Source organism: Phocoena sinus, chromosome 11 (genome assembly GCF_008692025.1).
Source record: "Phocoena sinus isolate mPhoSin1 chromosome 11, mPhoSin1.pri, whole genome shotgun sequence".
NCBI lineage: Eukaryota > Metazoa > Chordata > Mammalia > Artiodactyla > Phocoenidae > Phocoena > Phocoena sinus.
The window spans coordinates 82,941,417-82,960,400 of record NC_045773.1 but is presented as its reverse complement, the minus strand read 5'-3'; the positions used below and the strand labels follow the sequence as shown (position 1 = coordinate 82,960,400).

Genomic DNA, 18,984 nt, shown 5'->3' with positions numbered 1-18,984 from the left:
CTACCTCGCATTTGACAATTCCACCCAGCTCTATAACTGTCATCTTGTTGCTCCTTATAGAACATTTCTTTTTCGCTTTTCTTGTGGCTGTTTTTCCCCTGCTAGCACTCAGTATGTCTGGGCGCGGGAAGCAAGGAGGCAAAGCTCGCGCCAAGGCTAAGACCCGCTCATCGCGAGCCGGGCTCCAGTTCCCCGTGGGCCGAGTGCACCGTCTGCTCCGAAAGGGCAACTACTCCGAGCGGGTCGGTGCCGGGGCCCCCGTGTACCTGGCGGCGGTGCTGGAGTACCTGACGGCTGAGATCCTGGAGCTGGCGGGCAACGCGGCCCGCGACAACAAGAAGACGCGTATCATCCCGCGCCACCTGCAGCTGGCCATCCGCAACGACGAGGAGCTCAACAAGCTCCTGGGTCGCGTGACCATCGCTCAGGGTGGCGTCCTGCCCAACATCCAGGCTGTGCTGCTGCCTAAGAAGACCGAGAGCCACCACAAGGCCAAGGGCAAGTGAAACGTTTAGCAGTTCTTCAGTCCCCGTTCCGAAAATCAAAGGCTCTTTTCAGAGCCACCCACTTTTCTCCCGGAAAGCGCTGAAATACTTCGTAAGTGTAGGAGACGTGGTCAAGTCTTAATGTGTAGCTCCGCTTAAATTTTGTTCATATTAGCCTGTTAAAAGTCTTGCATTTAAAAATGGGAAACCGCTCCCATGTTTGCCACAAAGGGGCTAAATTGTTAGCCGTTGGTCACATTTTATGCACCATAAATTCTTAGAAAAATTCATGAAACTAGCTTTCTGCCATCCCTTTAACTGAAAAGATGCAATACGTTTGTAAACTCACATAAAGAACCCCTGTTAAGGGAATTCTGTGTAAGGACATAAATTTGGGCTTGTAGGCTATGGATAACGTATATGTATGTAAATGACAAAGAATACAGACCATAATGCCTCATGTTAAGTGGTGGTTTTGCATGTACACGAGGTATATACATTATTACATATAATGTATAGTCAAACGAACTTGGTGTCAAAAAGTAAAATATGAATAAAATAAATGAGAGAACAAAGGAGGAATAGCTGACCAATGACATGTCTGGGCGGGCTTTTTAAATTCTGCGAATGACGGCATTATTAGTGAGAATTGTTTAGTCCATTGGTCGTTTCTCCTTTGAGAAAAATTCAGTGAATGAAGTACACTAAAATCTCTACTAAGTGAAACCTTACTGTTATGGACTCAATTCAAAGTGGACTATAAACTTGAAATAAAATTTCGATAACTCATTTAATCTTTAATGGAATCCAACCATATTTCTCCTAAAGGCAACGTGAGAACCAATTAGATCACAGCGCGGGAACTAGGAATCAGACTGATCTGCGGCCATACATAAGGTCACAACCGGCACCAGCACCATACTACTCTCCAGCCAGTTTCCTTTTCTGTTATCGTCATGGCGCGTACAAAGCAGACCGCTCGCAAGTCCACCGGCGGCAAGGCGCCGCGCAAGCAGCTGGCCACTAAGGCGGCCCGCAAGAGCGCGCCGGCCACGGGCGGCGTGAAGAAGCCGCACCGCTACCGGCCCGGCACGGTGGCCCTGCGCGAGATCCGCCGCTACCAGAAGTCCACGGAGCTGCTGATCCGCAAGCTGCCGTTCCAGCGCCTGGTGCGCGAGATCGCGCAGGACTTCAAGACCGACCTGCGCTTCCAGAGTTCGGCCGTGATGGCGCTGCAGGAGGCGTGCGAGGCCTACCTGGTGGGGCTCTTCGAGGACACCAACCTGTGTGCCATCCACGCCAAGCGCGTCACCATCATGCCCAAGGACATCCAGCTTGCCCGCCGCATCCGCGGGGAGAGGGCGTAACCCAAGGCTATTGCTTACTCTGAACTGAAAAATGCTCTTTTTAGAGCCACCTACTTTGTCGATAAGAACTGTTGTAATGCTTTCCCTTATTTTACCTCCCTAGGCAGTTAATAAACAATAATCGGAAGAAAAACCTCTCTCTACTCTTTTTTTTTCTGCCTTATAGCAGGATATAAATTCTGTACTGGAGACTGCACAGGCTGTTCAGACCAGAGAGGCTCCAGAGGACTCTTAACAAACCTCGCTGTTAGTTTCCTCCCATATATTTACCTTCTCACACTTTGCTGCCGTTAGAAGCCTAAAAGTGCTTTTCTTTGTCCGGTCATTTCTCTACAAATCTAGTCTTTGTTGAAGATGCTATGTAAGCTGGAGTTATAAGCCACCTCTTTGGATTACTTTCTCCTGGGTCTCTGCTACTGTGTGTATGAAATATACATGTTAATAAAGCTGTTTATTTTTCCTTTGCTAATCTATGTTTTGTTACAGGGGCCCCAGCTGAGAACCAAGATGTACAGCGGGAAAGTTCTAGACCACCACCACCACCACCCGCCCTCCACCTGGGAAAAAGAAAGAAGATTGAATTAAAATCAAACGAGCAAATTTAGATGGAAAAGGTTTATTGTCCTATGGTACAATTATATTATTACCTTTACGTTATCTTTTCTACTGGAAAGAGATAATAGTCACCTCTAATAGACAAAAATCATTGAAATTTTCAATATCCTATAAATTAGCATCTAAATTCATAGACACTTCACAGATATTAGACCCTAATAAATAGTTAAACAGAAACGCCTTCCTGTAGAATAACTAAAAAACACTTGGGCAGGCTTTCTAGACTATGTTCTCATATGACAACAAAACGAAATTCAGTCGGTTCCTTTACCTTAATTTGACATTTATATATATCTTAACAGATTTCAGAGCTGTTCTGTAGTGACCAGAGCCTTTCCTTTATCCTCAGTGAGCCCATGCCTTATAAAGAATATGCCTTCCTGTCTGCAATTTCCACCTTCCTGTATGCTGCTTACCAATGATGATTTGCCATGACGTTGAGTGACAAGTGTTCAATTTCCCGGGCCTAAAGGAAAAGAACCAGCACCTCTCCTAAATCCCCCTTTATTTCCAATCAAGTCACAATTACATGATATCTCACTTACATTTTTTTTCAAAAAGGCAAAATCATGATTCAGCAAATAAAAATTAGTATGTGTCAAAGAGCTTCACTTTTCAATAAATGAACCAACAGGTAAAATGCCGTGGTAGGCTCAAAGAACATTTAAGAAATTAGGATATTTACAGAAAATGTAACAAAGAAATGTTAGAACAGGATTGTTAGATTAGTTTAAAATAAAATTATTTTATTACCCAATAGGTCATAAATCTTCCACTGGATAGAAATTATTTGCCTCTCTGCCAGTTAAGTAACTTCACTAATTTTGGTACCTACAGTCAATAGTAAATAGTTAGGTGGTCTGAGTACATTTTTATAGAATCCTTGTGTGGCCTATAACCTTGTATATTGGACATCATGGCTCCTCCTTTTTTCCTTACTTCCAAGTCTCAGACAATTTTTCTCACACTGAGGCAGGAGATAGATGAGCCCCAGGCTGAGCAGCTGGAGTTTGTCGCCTGTGGCCAGATACTCCAAGACAAAGATAATAGCTGGAGCAGAGAGGAGCTGAGTCCTGCCCAGATAAAAGATAAAGAGACCACATATACCTCATTCTCAAGGTCAAGGAAACCTTCCAGACTACACATGCGCAGAAACACTCCCTGGAGGTCAAATAAGGAGGGGTCACCACCCCATAGTAAGTGATGTCAACCTACCCATAAGCCTCTTCGCTAGAATCCATCTTGGCTAAGAGATGCAGGAGCACACGTGGCAGGACCCTGAGATAATCCAAATACGACTTAGAACCAAGAAAAGCAAGATGATTGGTCAAAAGAAACCTGGAAGAGATGCCCCGTATAAGTGATTTAAACTACTGCAAGCACTCAACATTCTGAGTTCACCCAGGTGTACCTATTGAGAAATGGAATATTTCCTGCCATATCAGTAAACAAAGGATGTCACAGCAGAGCTTGCAGCCCTCCAATGTGAGCTGGTGAGCCCTGAGGGAACTTAGGAAGGAAAGAATACCTGCCATCTAGCAGCCATCAGACTGCAGCCACTCCATACAGTGAGCCCTGAGGAAACTCAGGATGTGAAAATACAGGATACGTGTCCCAGACAGCTGAGGTGCATATCAAAGGAATGAGTTCGGTGAGCCCAGACTCTTGCATCTTCCCATACATAGAAAAGAGCTAAATTCCTTAATTTGAGATATCTAGTTTCCTTTAATTAACAATAATCTTTTGATGTTCCTGACTACCTGCCCTTTGTTGCAAAATGTCTATAAAACCTGGCTCTCCCCTAGCCTCCTAGAAGCAGTTCTCTCAGGGTTACTTGATATGCTGCCTCCCAGGCTTTTAAGTCCTAAAAATCTCCACCGAATAAAACATAACTCTCAATTTTTAGGCTGTGAAAAATTTTTTAAGTCCACACTATTCACAAGTACTCTTTTTCCTCCTCATAAACACTTTAGTTGTTTCACTACTTTCCATCTCTTTGTGGGAATTCATTTCTGAAAAACCAGGGGGCCAGGGGCCTTGTCACTGGCCACTGTCCCTGGTGGTCTGGTGGCTAGGATCCAGCACTCTCACTACCGTGGCCTGACTTCAGTCTCTAGCCCGGGAACTGAAATCCTGCAGGCTGAGGCCACCCAAGATCAACACAGTGAATCCTTACCAAAAAAAAAAAAAAAAAAAATATATATATATATATACACACACATATGTATGTATATAAATATATATATAAACTTTCGAGATAAATTTCTATGACACACCATGGTGTAACTCCTTGACATTCTTATTTCACTCATGCATCAGATAATGGACACTTTACCTTATTATTCTTTCTAGACTCCAAAGTAATTTACCTGATTTTTTAACCTCATTCTTTCTTGGTCTTTACCTACTTTCCAGGAATAGTAAATTGTTTTCTGGCCTTCCTTCTTTTAAGGAAACGCTTTTGTACTTCTACTAAATGATTTCTTTTCTTCTTTTGTTTTATAAAACGACTGAGTGCACAATCTATCAAACAATCTATCAATCAAAGAACACTCATTGCTTTCATAATCAGTTCTGAATGTTCCCCTCTCAAGAAACACACTTTTGGGGGGAAAAAAATAAGCATAAATTTTCAGGTACGCTCCATTTCCTGATATTCTGCCCTTGAAGAATTCTAAGGTCAACAATTTTTCTAGTATTCATCTTTTCTTGCCTTGGTAAGTAATGGTTTATTCCACAAGCCTGCCTTAGTTCTCTAATGTGATTTTACTTTTTAATTTATTTTTGCAATGCTTCATTCTAGTTGAGACGAGTATCTGTAATTGGGTTTCTTAGAAATACATTGAACATCCACTGTATTCCAAAGCCCATGATAGCAAGGTTGGATACAGATCAAGAAACAGAGAGGGAAAAGGAAAAATTCTAGAGCACCACTGACCAAAGAAAACAATGCAAGGCAAACATTTAATGAAAAAATTTTCAGTAGCCACATTTCAAAAAGCAAAGAGATGCAATATTTTAAATAATACATTGCATTTAACCCAAAACATCCAAGATATGTTCATTTCAACATGTAATAAATATAGAGATATTATTAATGCAATATCTTACATTCTTTTTTTCAATCTAAATCTACCAAATTGGGTTTATATTTTAGTCAATCTGACACTAATTTTTTACTGGAAATGATTTGTATTTAAATTCCATACAGTTTATTGTTTAAAATTAAGTTCACATGCCCAGGTTGTTCAAACATACCTAAAAATTTCCAATAATTGAAATGGAGTATCAGCCTTTAAATTTAAATTAATTAAAATTAAGTAAAATTAAAAATTCAGCTCCTCAGCAACATCAATCCCATTCCAAAATATATATATTTACATATATATATGAATATATTTTATATATCATATATAATAAAGGCTCAAAAGTTATTCCTGACTACTTTATCAGACAATACAGTTTTAGGGGGAATTGTGTTCGGAGCGTGGAGATGGCAGTGGAGACTGCTGGTTAAATTGGGGGAGTTATATAAATTTAAATGTAATGATGTAAGTTTAGCACTGACTTCTTAAATAAAAAGTTTGCTCACAAAAAGATGGAGATTAGGAAAGCAACTGAACATGGGCCCAGATGGCAAAATACCAGATTGAGAGATTTAAGAATATTGAGGAGAAAGTCAATCTTTGGAGCATGAAGATGGAATTTCCGCAGGTAATTACAGTAGTCCTCAATGACTGTGTTGAGCATTTGACCAGAAATTTACTTTTTGATTTTCAGAACACCTTTGTGATGTCGGGGTTAACATTTCCATTCTACAAATGAAGAAAATAAAGTAAAAATAAGAAAACACCTGCCACAAAACAGGTCCTGGACGTCAGAAGGTGAAATATAGCAAATACTGAGGGCGCAAGCAATGGAGTCATACCTCCCAAAAACAAACACTCCAGCGGGAAAGCCTTGTTGCCCAATGGATTTCAGAAATTTCCTCGCTCCCTAAGACAAGTTTACCACCATAACTATTTCACCTTCATTTAAAGTATACAAAAATGCTTATCTGCGGGCTTCCCTGGTGGCGCAGTGGTTGGGGGTCCGCCTACCGATGCGGGAGACGCGGGTTCGTGCCCCGGTCCGAGAGGGTCCCTCGTGCCGCGGAGCGGCTGGGCCCGTGGGCCATGGCCGCTGGGCCTGCGCGTCCAGAGCCTTTGCTGCGCAACGGGAGAGGCCACAACAGTGAGAGGCCCGTGTACCGCAAAAAAAAAAAAAAAAAAAAAAATGCTTCTCTGGAAAGAGAGAAGCCAGGGACTCGTTTCCATTTCAGATATGCGTTTAAAATGAGAGGCAATGTATAATTTCGGTTAATGACTTGGCCTAAATATCCAAACTTGAAAAACAGATGCTGGCTTGATAGGTACAGTTATTTCACTCCCTTGATAAACAAGAGAATTTTTTTTAATGCCCTTAAACAGAACGTGTTAAACTGAATTCTGAGAATGAGCAGACAAAGCAATCTTCTCTTTTCGGCTCCGCCCCACTGACTCTCGGGCATGGTGGGCGGGGATAAATTAGGTTACGAACTAACCCCACCCCCTACCCACCCTCATTTGTAGTTTTCAAAAAGGTCCGCTTCCGGGTTTTAAATAGGAATTTCGGTGTGCTCTCCCTATCTGAGTACAGTACCTGATCTGGTCTTAGTGATGTCTGGACGTGGCAAAGGCGGGAAGGGCTTGGGTAAAGGGGGCGCCAAGCGCCACCGCAAAGTCCTGCGGGATAACATTCAAGGGATCACAAAACCTGCAATCCGTCGCCTGGCTCGTCGCGGTGGAGTAAAGCGCATCTCAGGTCTTATTTATGAGGAGACCCGCGGGGTTCTGAAAGTGTTTCTGGAGAACGTAATTCGGGACGCGGTCACCTATACCGAGCACGCCAAGCGCAAGACTGTCACGGCCATGGACGTGGTCTACGCGCTCAAGCGCCAGGGACGCACTCTCTACGGATTTGGCGGTTAAGTCGGCACCCACAAACTAACTTTCTGTAGCAATGCCCAAGGCCCTTTTCAGGGCCACCTAACTACTCGCTTGAAAGAGCTCGTTGCCCTGAACTGGTGTTTTCAGGTTTTTTTGTAAGGAACTTGAGTTCCGAAGTTTGTTATATTTTGGGTGCAGTTGCTTTAACGCAGCTCATGTTTGCATAGGTTTGAGTGCATCAAACGTTTACACCGTGTTGCAGTTTTAATGCCACACGATGGCTTTTCCAGTGTAGAACCCTTAAGCGTCCCACATTGTTTGAATAGCACTTCTGATTCTTAGGAATTCTCGGTCTTGCAAAATTAACCAGTGAACTTTAAGATTTTACTAATTTATTAGATTTTCCGAAATAGGGAATTACTGTTTGACAGTAAGCTATGAATAGTGTTGGGAGACAAATATAGGTAATGCCTTATTGGCCTGCTCAAATCTCACTCAAAACTTTGGTAAATTTTAAATATTCAGCCCCTAGTAGGGCAACTCAAGGGACAAGGTATAATGAAAGAAGCTAAGACTGAACTGTAGAGAGTGAAGGCACCCATGAGGAGGCCCAGGTGGCACATGGGCCATTTCTCCTCTCCCTTAAAAGCATTTATATTTGGATTATATAAACGGATTACCAGATGTTTTTTAATCTACAAAGAATTTGGGATTTGTCTCCTGCCTTTTCAAATCTATTCCCTGGTAGTCTGTAATAAAGCAACAACTTTAATTCATATCAAGAACCCTCCGGTTTCTTTTCTCAACTATAATGTCAGAAACCGAGCTACATGGACATCTAGCCCTGTGCTGGGACTCCGCCACACCAAAGGTTTTCTCATGTTGTCAGTATTTGCAAAGGAAAAGGGGAAAGAAGTCCCCAAAGTAATAAATGAACAAATTCTTCTGTGTCTTGGCTTCAAAAGAAAGTCACTGGCAGAGGCCTGTTTAAGAGGACTTCAAGGTATTAGGTGCCTTTTCCTTACATAGTTTTCCTGCCTGCAGGCCATTTGAACCAATCCCAGTACTGTGGCGGCAGGGGTGTGGGGAGGGGATTGGGAAAGAAGGAGCAATTGTTAGTTAACTGTCTTTTGGTCCTGCTGGGTTCTGTGATGGTCTCTTAAGGTGGCCCCCAGGATTTCCCCTCTTGAGGTTCACTCTTGTGTGATGAAGTCCCTTGAGTGTGGATGTGACCTGTGAATTGCTTTTAACCATCAAAACAGGTGACCATAGGTGACAGGATGTAAAAAATTTTGTGTATATGACTATGTTATCTAGGATTGTAACATCCTTGACTCTTACATGCTGGTTTTGGTGAATCAAGTATCCCTGTTGTCAGGCCCAAATGACAAGAAACTCACAGGGCTATTTAGGAACTGAGGGACGCCTTCAACTAACAGCCCATAAGGGCTTCAAGCCAACAGCCAACAAGAAAATAAGACCCTCAGTCTTAAAACTACAAAGAACCAACCAGTAAATTAGTTTGGAAGTGGATATTTCCCCAAACATCCAAGAGACCTCAGTCCTGCATAACACCTCAATAGCATCCTCACAGAGGACCCAGCTAAACCCTGCCCAGACCCACAGAACCTGTGAGATAATACATGTGTGTTGTCTGAAGCTAGAAATTTCAAGGCAATCTGTCATGCAGCAATAAAGACAGCCAACACATTTGGCATGTTCATCAATCCATGTCATCGAAAATAACAGATATGATGAACTGAAACTTCAATCTTTATCTAAAGGAAGACCTACATTTAAAGAAAGAAAAGTGTAATGTGAACAACATTGTTTCACAACTATGTGAACCTCTACTCACACACCCAATACTGATCTGGCACATACATTGGTAGTGTCTTGCTGGCCGCCCAAATACCAACTCTATAAGCCGTGAAAAGTACTAAAAGCAATTTATCAGTCATTTTGCTTTCAGCAATACAGAAACTATCAAAATATTAACTCAGGAAAACTGTATATTTCATTCCATATTCTCTGTTCTCCCTGCACTTGTACATCTTCTCTTACTCCTGATTTTGTTTCTTCTTTTTTTTTCCTCCTGTGTAAATGAATACAGAACCTAACACTGACTGAAGGCAAGGAATACAAAAATGAAATATAAAATAAAAATTAGTCAAATTGAGGATTTCAGACCCCACTTCAGCACCATGTAGGGTTGATTATATCAATAATAGCCTCAAGACAAAATAAAGTGAAAATCCTTTCTTTTTAATGCAAATTTGAAAATTCACCTTTGAAAGCGTATACTTGTAGTTGAGATTACACTCTGAGGTTCCAGTAAATACCCCAGGCCTAGTCCAGTATATACTGTATAACTGAGATTCTGACCCTTTGTAAAGTACGAACACCTTCTCATGAGTTAATATTTGTGAAGCACATAAAATTATTTTGTTGTAACATGGGCATTATATTTAAAACAAGGAACCCAAATACAGGTACTAGCATTACACAACTTTAAGTCCACAGATACTCAATCTAAAATTTTCAATCTAAGCAATGACTGGCTACAAGAACAATTTAAAGATTTTAAGAAATAAAAACACAAAACCCAGAATACTACAACTTTCTACTAGTTCCTACAACACACATTTCAAATTCTTTGCTGCACTGAAGAACAAAAATTCAAATAAACCTCTCATACCGCAATACTGTTTCCTGCGCTTTAAAGAATGACTGTAAAAAAAAGAAAAGAAAAAAAACATGTTTTTAAAATACTGACAAATCTTGATATTATAGCTCTCAATATGCAAAAATGAGTGGCTCTAAAAAGAACCATTGAGAAATGCTAGAGGCATAGAAAAATTTACTTGGAGATGGTGTACTTGGTGACAGCCTTGGTGCCCTCGGACATGGCGTGCTTGGCCAGCACCCCGGGCAGCAGCAGGCCCACGGCCTTCTGAATCTCCCTGAATGTGATGGACAAGTGCTTGTTTTAATGCTCCAGGAGCGACGCCTCGCCCGCGATGCAAAGATGTCATTGACAAACGAGTTCATGATGCCCATGGCCTTGGACGAGATGCTAGGGTCCGAGTGGACCTACTTGCAGCACTTTACAGACATAGGCAAAGATAGAATAGCTCTCCTTATGACCGCACTTGCGTTTCTTGCCATTTTTCTTCTGAACCTGAGTCACTGCCTTTTTGGAGCCGTTTTTTGAGTTGGGACAGAGTTAGCCGGCTCTGGCATGGTAAACAAAGTAAGCAAAATTGGGGGATTAAAAGAACGAGAACAAAAGGAACATCGCGAGTATTTTTATCAAGGATATACAAACGAACACTCACAAAGCTAAACTTTGATTGGACAAAAGCTGACCAATAGGTTGCTAGTATGTAAACTAGGATTCAAAAACTCCCTTTTTTATTGGATCAAAAACGAACACTTTTGTATATTCCTATAGGTTGACTTACAGCACTGTTATGAGACTATAAATTCATTCACACGAAACAATCAATTTCTTTTTAATTAAATGAAAGTCTTCGCGTTTGGATGCGGAAACCAGGTAAGGAAATCCTGTTATCTAGCCCAGTCCAGTCCTGACCGCAGCTCTGTCGGGTTTGTCAGGGACACCTTGGGACCCTCGGAAGGAGTCCCGAAATGCCGGCCCATTGCAGTGTTATCAAGAAAGACTCGGTCGCCGCCATCTTTTTTAAGGTTCCACATTGCAAAGCTTTTCATGACGGCTCTCACCGTTAGACCCAAGGTGACATTTTAAAAATGCATCAAAGCCAAACAACAGAGCAAAATTACCAGTTGTTTTGTTTGCTTCTCTTTTTTTTTGCGGTACGCGGGCCTCTCACTGTTGTGGCCTCTCCAGTTTCGGAGCACAGGCTCCGGACGCGCAGGCCCAGCGGCCATGGCTCACGGGCGCAGCCGCTCCGCGGCTTGTGAGATCCTCCCGAACCGGGGCATGAACCCGTGTCCCCTGCATCGGCAGGCGTACTCTCAACCACTGCGCCACCAGGGAAGCCCCAAATTTCCCGTTTTGAGTCAAACACACTAAAGATCCAGGGATTCCAGGATATTGGGATTTTGCTGCGTGTCCCCTGAATAATAGAAAATTTCTTACATCTTAACAGTATTTCCTAGAAGACCACGTTACAGTGAACTAGATGTTTACGGTCGGTGTGGAATAGGATTCATGAGATGCTTAGACGATGGATTTTTAAATAGGGGGAAGGTCTTGGGACTAAGATCCGATGAAAACGGGTTAACTGCAGAAAATGGCGGGTGTCTAAAGTCTAAACTTTTCCGAACACATTCTATTTTGTATATCCAAACAGGAAAAACGTTGAAGAATATTAAATTTGTAATGTGTTTTTGGGCAATACTTGAGTGTGTGGGTATTATCGATAAAACAACTCGGAAAAAAAAAAATTTTTTTTAAGGGTCTGGGAAGATGTCTGCTAATTGAAATTCACCAATCCCAAACTTGCACCTAATGGATAAACCAATCCTAAATCGCTCGGAGCACTTCCGGAATTTAGCCGCGGATGACTAACAGGAATTGCCCGCAATCCAATCAGAGTGATCCTGTTCCTGTATAAATATAGAAGCAAATCTACCAGTTTAGCCTCTTTATTTTGGAGATAAGTAATGGCGCGTACAAAGCAAACCGCTCGTAAGTCGACCGGCGGCAAGGCGCCGCGCAAGCAGCTGGCCACCAAGGCGGCCCGCAAGAGCGCGCCGGCCACGGGCGGCGTGAAGAAGCCGCACCGCTACCGGCCCGGCACGGTGGCCCTGCGCGAGATCCGCCGCTACCAGAAGTCCACGGAGCTGCTGATCCGCAAGCTGCCGTTCCAGCGCCTGGTGCGCGAGATCGCGCAGGACTTCAAGACCGACCTGCGCTTCCAGAGCTCGGCCGTGATGGCGCTGCAGGAGGCGTGCGAGGCCTACCTGGTGGGGCTCTTCGAGGACACCAACCTGTGTGCCATCCACGCCAAGCGCGTCACCATTATGCCCAAGGACATCCAGCTTGCCCGCCGCATCCGCGGGGAGAGGGCATAAATTATTATTGCCAACTTAAAACCCAAAGGCTCTTTTCAGAGCCACCTATAATTTCACTTTGAGGAACTGTATCACAAGGGAGTAGAAAATCCCCCCGACCCCGACCAAGGCAAGGCTGGAGGAGGGCAGAACTTCCTTCTCTCCCAAGTATTCCATGTACCACCCCAGGAAGGAACAGTCACCCCTGCACACTGTCTTCCATGTAAGAACAGGACATTGATTCCTGAAACTACTTTTCCTCTGCAATCCTTAAAGTTATTTGAGAAACAGCCAGGGGAAAATAGGTGATATATAAATATTTTTATCCTCTTAACCCCTAAAAGAGAAATAAACCTCCCATGTGAAGATATCCTTATCCCAGTATGAGAATAGAAAGTATCCTTAATAGAATTTGGGAATTCAACACTAAGAAAGCTGTATAAGCAAACTTCATTTGTCTGCTACCCCAAGTACAAGCTATATATATGTGTGTGTGTGTATATATATATGTGTATATATATATGTATATATATATATGGCATATATATACATAATGTAAATATATATATATATATGTATATATGTGGCCTGCTTTGGTTACTTCGGTGGTCTCATTTCTGAATGACCTCTGTGCGTACAAATTGTTTTCTTCCCCCGTTAATCTATGTCAATTTAATTATTAGACAAGGCAAAATAATTCAAATTTCCCTCTCCCTGATACAAGAAGTCCAGGGATGACGTCAGGTATGAGAAAAATGGTGGGTCCTTGAGCAACCTGGAAAGCATGCTAGGGATGCTTTCTGTGGCATGCACACACATACACATGTGTGTGTACATGAACATGAACATATTCAAGGACCCAGGCTGAGTACTACTGGAGAGCAGCTTGGTGTTAACTTACTTGCTTCTGTGATGAGCAATACCTCCTCTGGTAAAGGTCGTCATACTTTCTGTACTGAAAATAGAGACCTGGTACCCAAAACATGGGTTGCATGGGATTTCCAGAGTTCAACTTCCAGCAGCACCACCGGCAGAGTGGGCAGCAGTGCTGTCAGTGATACAGTTGGGCATAGCACTAGTGCACCAAATCTGGGGCCTGAACTAATAAGTATGTTCAGCACATCAGGAATTCATAGGTTGTTGCAGCACATAACTGAAAATTCAGATTGCAGAATGTGTCTGCACCCTGCATGAGAAACATAATATAGCCACTAAGGCAGAACTTAGGCTTTGCCATAATCACCTATTATTCATCCTCAAAGAACCAATGAGACAAGAGCTCCCAACTTTCCTCTAACAAATGCGGAATCCTAGGACAAACCCTAGAGCAATGCCAGGTTTGTGGATTCAGTCAGGTTTTACAGATGTTGGCAGTGGGAACGCCCAGCCTTATTCCTGGGTTTACTCCCCGGTGGGGGGGATTAGGCAACACTGGAGGCTCTCCAGGAGCTAAGTGAATAGCTCTGCAGAAAAGTGAGAACACACGTCCCACGGCAGGAACCAAAGACGCTGGACACCAACAGTTTATTTAACAAACGTTGCAGACTGTTACTGGAGCAAATCCTCAGCTACAGAAACCAGAAGTCACCTTCAGAAACAGTGGGGATAGCTCAGTGCAATGTTTTTGAACCTTGAAGCAAAACTGCAAGTGTTAATGGCAATGCAATGTGATTTCTATGTGACTATTGAAAGGCTTATTAGGCTCCCAGTCATCATCGCAGAACTTCAGCCATTTTAAAAAATGTAATTTTCAGGTGGAACGCAGGAAATACAAAAAGCAAACCAAAACTGGGGGTGGGGGACAGCTGGGGAGAAACAACAAAAATCCTCTGCATGAAAGTCCATAACAGCTTTATTTATAAATTAGAAACAACTTAATATCTTTCAACTGGTGAATGGTTAAATAAATTCTCATACACAATGCAATGCAATCCTACTCAGCAATAAAAAGGGAGGCCATTGATACATGCAACTACCTGGATGGGTAACGCTTAGTGAAAAAAGCCAGTCTCAAAATGTTGCATCTTGTATTATTCCATGTATATAACATTCTCAAAATGGCAATCCTAGAGGTGGATAACAGATTAGTGATCGCCCCAGGACAGGGGAGAAGTGAGTGGATGTGAATACAAAAGTGTTACATTAAAGAGTTCGTTGGTGATGATGGAACAGTTTTGTGTCAGCGTTGAGATGGTAGTGACACATAAAATTGCACAGGGCTACACACACACACACACACACACACACACACACACACACAAATGGGTGCATGGAAAAATTGGTGAGAGCTGAGTAAGGCCTGTAGGCTAGTTAAAAGTACTTTGCCAATGTCAATTACCTGGCTTTGATATCATAAGATAATAAGATTTCACCGTTAGGGGAAACTGGGTTCGAGGAACTCTAGGTACTATTGGAGCAACTTTTGTGAATTTAGTTATTTCAAAATAACAATGTAAAAAAAGCTGTGATCTTTCTTTAGCAGTTGCTACTGTGTATTGCTTTGGCTCCCAAGGCTTGTTTAACAAATTAATGTTCTTTTTTTGGTGTGTTTTGGTTTGTTTTTGCATAAATAGCAGTGTTTTCCTTTCTTCTGGCTGTTCTAGTGATGACGTGTCCATTGAACAGCAGTTTGGTTCGTTTATGTTGGTGTGTGATTTTTTAGCTATTGCTGCCACTACCTCAAAAGTAAATTGAGTTTTCAAATTTGATATTTGTAATCTCAAATTTACTGATGGGGTAATTGGTTGAGCTACTGCTCAGCTCTTAGGACAGTGTGCTATGTATATCATAGTGTGAAGTAAAAATAATCTCTTATTTTGAACATTCTATTTATTCCAAGGACATCATTTAAATCATAGTGCTCGACAATTTTTTTTTTAATAATATAATAATCTAGGAAAGATCACATTTTTACTTCTGGCACTTGCATAAAATCTCTTTGCCTAACATTGGCGTTTATGATAGCTTTGCATGAATTCCATGCACCAACCACAGTAAAGGACAATCACCCCTCCACCCTCTGTCCTCTATATAAGAACAGGGTATTATTAGCCCCTGACAATTTACATTCTTTTCCTCTGCAATCCTTCATTGTTCAAATTTATATGCTTAATCTGTATAAATGAAAGCACACTGTACAAACTGGTGTTATATTAGAAATGTTTTGAAATCTTTCCATGTGCCTTAGGCCTGTCTGTATTATAAATACTTTGTTTTTAAGAACAAAGTCCAGGGCGATAGAAATTTATTGTTCACGAACTAGATGCTATTTTGTTTACAATAACTCCATTATCAGTAGTATTGATCCTATTTTATGGATAAGGCCACTGAGTCTCAGATAGATTAATAAACATGCCCAATAATAGTTTGAGAGCAGCTTGCTTATGGATTCCAAACCCAAAGCCTGGCGTGGTTGCTTGTCAATGTATTTGTAAATTACTTTGTTTTGGGAATTTGGGCTTAAAGGCCAGTGGCAAAGATCCAAGAATATATGGAATGGATAAATCTTTAAACACATACAAACATACTTAAACGAGGCAATTCCCTTTGTGTATACGTTTGATGCTTCTGTTTAAAGATTCTTATTTTCTGAATACCAGTAAAACGCCCTAGCCCTTGTTCATTTCAGGTCTTAGAAGCAAGGGGCGGGGACTCAGTACGGTTTCCCGCCTTTCTGGTCTTACAGTTTTCACAAAGGTCCGCACAATCGCTACATAAGGGGCTGCAGGTTGTTAGCGTTAGACTCAGTCGCCGTGCTTAGTTATTCTCTGATATGTCTGGACGAGGCAAGGGCGGGAAAGGCCTGGGAAAAGGGGGCGCTAAGCGTCACCGCAAGGTTCTGCGTGATAACATCCAGGGCATCACCAAGCCCGCCATTCGCCGTCTGGCCCGGCGTGGCGGTGTGAAGCGCATTTCCGGCCTCATCTACGAGGAGACCCGCGGGGTGCTGAAGGTGTTCCTGGAAAACGTAATACGGGACGCTGTCACCTACACCGAGCACGCCAAGCGCAAGACTGTTACCGCCATGGACGTAGTCTATGCGCTCAAGCGCCAGGGACGCACTCTCTATGGCTTCGGCGGCTAAGATTGACCTTTGTAAGGTTTTTCTCTTTTCTATAGCAAAGGTAAAGGCCCTTTTCAGGGCCACCTACCTTTTCTATGAAAGAGCCCACACTTACCATTTCGTGGTCTATAGAGTAGTTTGGTACAGATGGGAGAAGTGAAGCACTAAAATGTTGATTAGACATAGTTTGGTCTTCAGTCCCTAAGGTGTTTTCACAATGCTGGAGGTGTTACTATCGCTGTTCCTGATGTATAAGATTAACTCGGGACCAACAGGTGGCTAGTGGCCAAATGTGGCCACGCAGCTGGTAAGTAAAGGGTCATGGGTTCTTTGAGTAGAAATAAATATTTGGGGTGTCCACAGACACTAGAGTACAGCTCTTACATGGCTTATATACTAAATTAAATTATGAAAATGTGACAAGACAAAGGAGTTTGGGCTAGAATAGTTAATGGTAGAAAAGGAACTAGGAAGATAAAGGCTAGTTTAACAATGCAGAGTTCTCTGTTTTAAGCTTCCTATCTGGTGATAATGCTATTTTCTTCCTGGTACAGGGAGGGAATCTTCCATATGGGAGTTTGATTTCCTGTTTTCAGAAGGAAAATAGGTCAGAGTGCTGTTTTGCACCTGCTGTTTTTCAAGTGCCTTTAGCTCAAAATAAGCCAAAGTGGCATATTTTAGGGTGGCATATTCTGCCACGCTTCACCTCCAAGCACACTACCAGGCAACTTTCCCAGAGGTCACAGAGCAGAAGGGGTCACAGACCAAATTAAAATGCTTAGAAATTTTAATCAATTTAAACCATGTTGCAAAAAGCATGGGGAAATAGATGTACAGCACAGCATACTTAGGATAAGACAAACAGGTGGAAGGTCCTCGCTAGATGAATCCTGTTATTTACACAATGTTCATATAATCTCCTTTGCTCTCTGCCACATCAGCCTTCCTTCCTGATGATGGGCCTCTGAGGACCAGAGTTAAGTTGAACAAGAGGACTGAGCAGGTGGAAGGCAGCTGGGCCAATCACACACAGTTGCTCTATTAAAGAGATCTAGGGGTATATTTGCTTGGTCTATAGTTGCCACTCACCAATGGGTTTTATCTGCATCCTATGGGCAGAGGTCAAGTGGGTGGCTGACTTATCAAGTATGAGATGCCTCATAGATACTGAGAATTTTATGTGCCTCATGAATGTGTGGTGCCTACTTGGTCCTTCAATCCCATCCTCTGTGTTCAGCACACGTTTATCTCTAGTCTCTGAGTCTAACGTATACTTAGATGTAACTTAACGTATACTCAGTCCTTCGCAGAACTGAGCACTCTTCAATAACATAGTGAATCCCCCTTACACCTGCCTCCTCTCCCCTCACTCTTCCCTGCTCTTTCCTCAGCCAAATATCTGCTACTCCTTCTGGGCCCAGCTGTCATATTGAAACGGAGCAGGACAGTATGGTCTATGCCCCCATGTTCTCAGCCTGACTTTTGTCTGTGTAAAGGCTTTAGCCAAAGAATAAGTTTAATCAGAGAAGTGAGAAAATACAGAAACAAAGGAAAACTGTCAAAGAAGACCAAATAATAATAGTTTAGTCCTTAAGCATAGTCAAGGACCTTTAGTTCCTCCTCAAGGGCTATAGTTAATGTTCTGAGCCACATCCTGTGAGCTGCCTTGTAGGTACTGAAACCCCCGCCAGGTGGAAGAAGTTAACTACATGATGACCAGACTGCAGCCATGACATAAGCTGCCACAAATCCGAGAAATGGCCTCAAAGAAATGGGAACAAACCGACCCTGGAAGTAAAGACTAACTGTACTTAATGATCAAGATGATGCTGGTCAGACCACCGCATGACCAGTTTCAAGATGACTATGAGAGCTGACTGTACTGTTTCTGCATGTAGCGCCCTCCCTCAGCCTGGAAAAGCTCTTGCCCACTGATTGTCAGCTGGGGGGAGTCAGCCTTTGGACAGGCGTTCGCCCTCCCCCTCCCCCCACCCCAGTTGCTGGCATCCAAAATAAAGCAAACTTTCCTTTCCACCAACCTTGCCTCTTTATTGGCTTCTGAGCAGCGAGCAGCCAGACCCCATTTCCGGTTACAATATGACCTTCTTCCTCATATCCTCATCGTTCCCTTGCCTGCAAAGGGCTCTAAGAATGAAATTTCTGACCATAAGTGTTCCTACTTGAATATAGTCTCTCTTTTATTATTTTTTCTAATTGTTTTTGTTTAACCTTCTGGTTCAACCAAGCTATAAATTACTGGAAGTTAGAACTAAGCTTTCTTCTTTCCTGGTGTCACTCATATATCAATGCATAGACTGAATATTCAAGGAGGATACACTAGCTTGGGGCAAAACACAATTACACCCTTATTGTGTAGCCTTTGCACCCAGCGTTGGCAGAGGCAATCTGCCACAGGCCCTGAGGGTGTGCCAAGAATGCCATTTATC

The 18,984-nt window shown here is 42.5% G+C and overlaps 3 protein-coding genes and 1 pseudogene across 3 annotated transcripts; 3 read left to right on the top strand and 1 right to left on the bottom strand.

Annotated features, from left to right (window-relative positions):
• Positions 1-32: 32 nt before the first annotated feature.
• Positions 33-560, top strand: LOC116762409 (histone H2A type 1-B). The gene has a single exon (XM_032649327.1). The coding sequence runs from the start codon at positions 114-116 to the stop codon at positions 504-506; it is 393 nt and encodes a 130-aa protein (XP_032505218.1). The 5' UTR covers positions 33-113; the 3' UTR covers positions 507-560.
• An 842-nt stretch (positions 561-1,402) lies between these two features.
• Positions 1,403-12,887, top strand: LOC116762198. Its single transcript, XM_032648937.1, has 4 exons — positions 1,403-1,851; positions 7,140-7,471; positions 10,305-10,553; positions 12,083-12,887. The coding sequence occupies exons 1-4, from the start codon at positions 1,442-1,444 to the stop codon at positions 12,493-12,495; spliced, it is 1,404 nt and encodes a 467-aa protein (XP_032504828.1). The 5' UTR covers positions 1,403-1,441; the 3' UTR covers positions 12,496-12,887.
• LOC116762415 lies at positions 10,295-10,677 on the bottom strand (annotated as a pseudogene).
• A 3,289-nt stretch (positions 12,888-16,176) lies between the features above and the next one.
• LOC116762430 (histone H4) lies at positions 16,177-18,462 on the top strand. The gene has a single exon (XM_032649350.1). It carries the CDS (start codon positions 16,247-16,249, stop codon positions 16,556-16,558), a length of 312 nt encoding a protein of 103 aa, XP_032505241.1. The 5' UTR covers positions 16,177-16,246; the 3' UTR covers positions 16,559-18,462.
• The last annotated feature ends 522 nt before the right edge of the window (positions 18,463-18,984 follow it).

Coding starts and splice junctions, on each gene's coding strand:
- LOC116762409 (XM_032649327.1), top strand. CDS start 114: ATGTCTGGGCGCGGGAAGCAAGGAGGCAAAGCTCGCGCCAAGGCTAAG.
- LOC116762198 (XM_032648937.1), top strand. CDS start 1,442: ATGGCGCGTACAAAGCAGACCGCTCGCAAGTCCACCGGCGGCAAGGCG. Junction 1,852..7,139: donor ATCCGCGGGGAGAGGGCGTA/ACCCAAGGCTAT, acceptor TCCCTATCTGAG/TACAGTACCTGATCTGGTCT. Junction 10,554..12,082: donor GCAGCACTTTACAGACATAG/GCAAAGATAGAA, acceptor TTTGGAGATAAG/TAATGGCGCGTACAAAGCAA.
- LOC116762430 (XM_032649350.1), top strand. CDS start 16,247: ATGTCTGGACGAGGCAAGGGCGGGAAAGGCCTGGGAAAAGGGGGCGCT.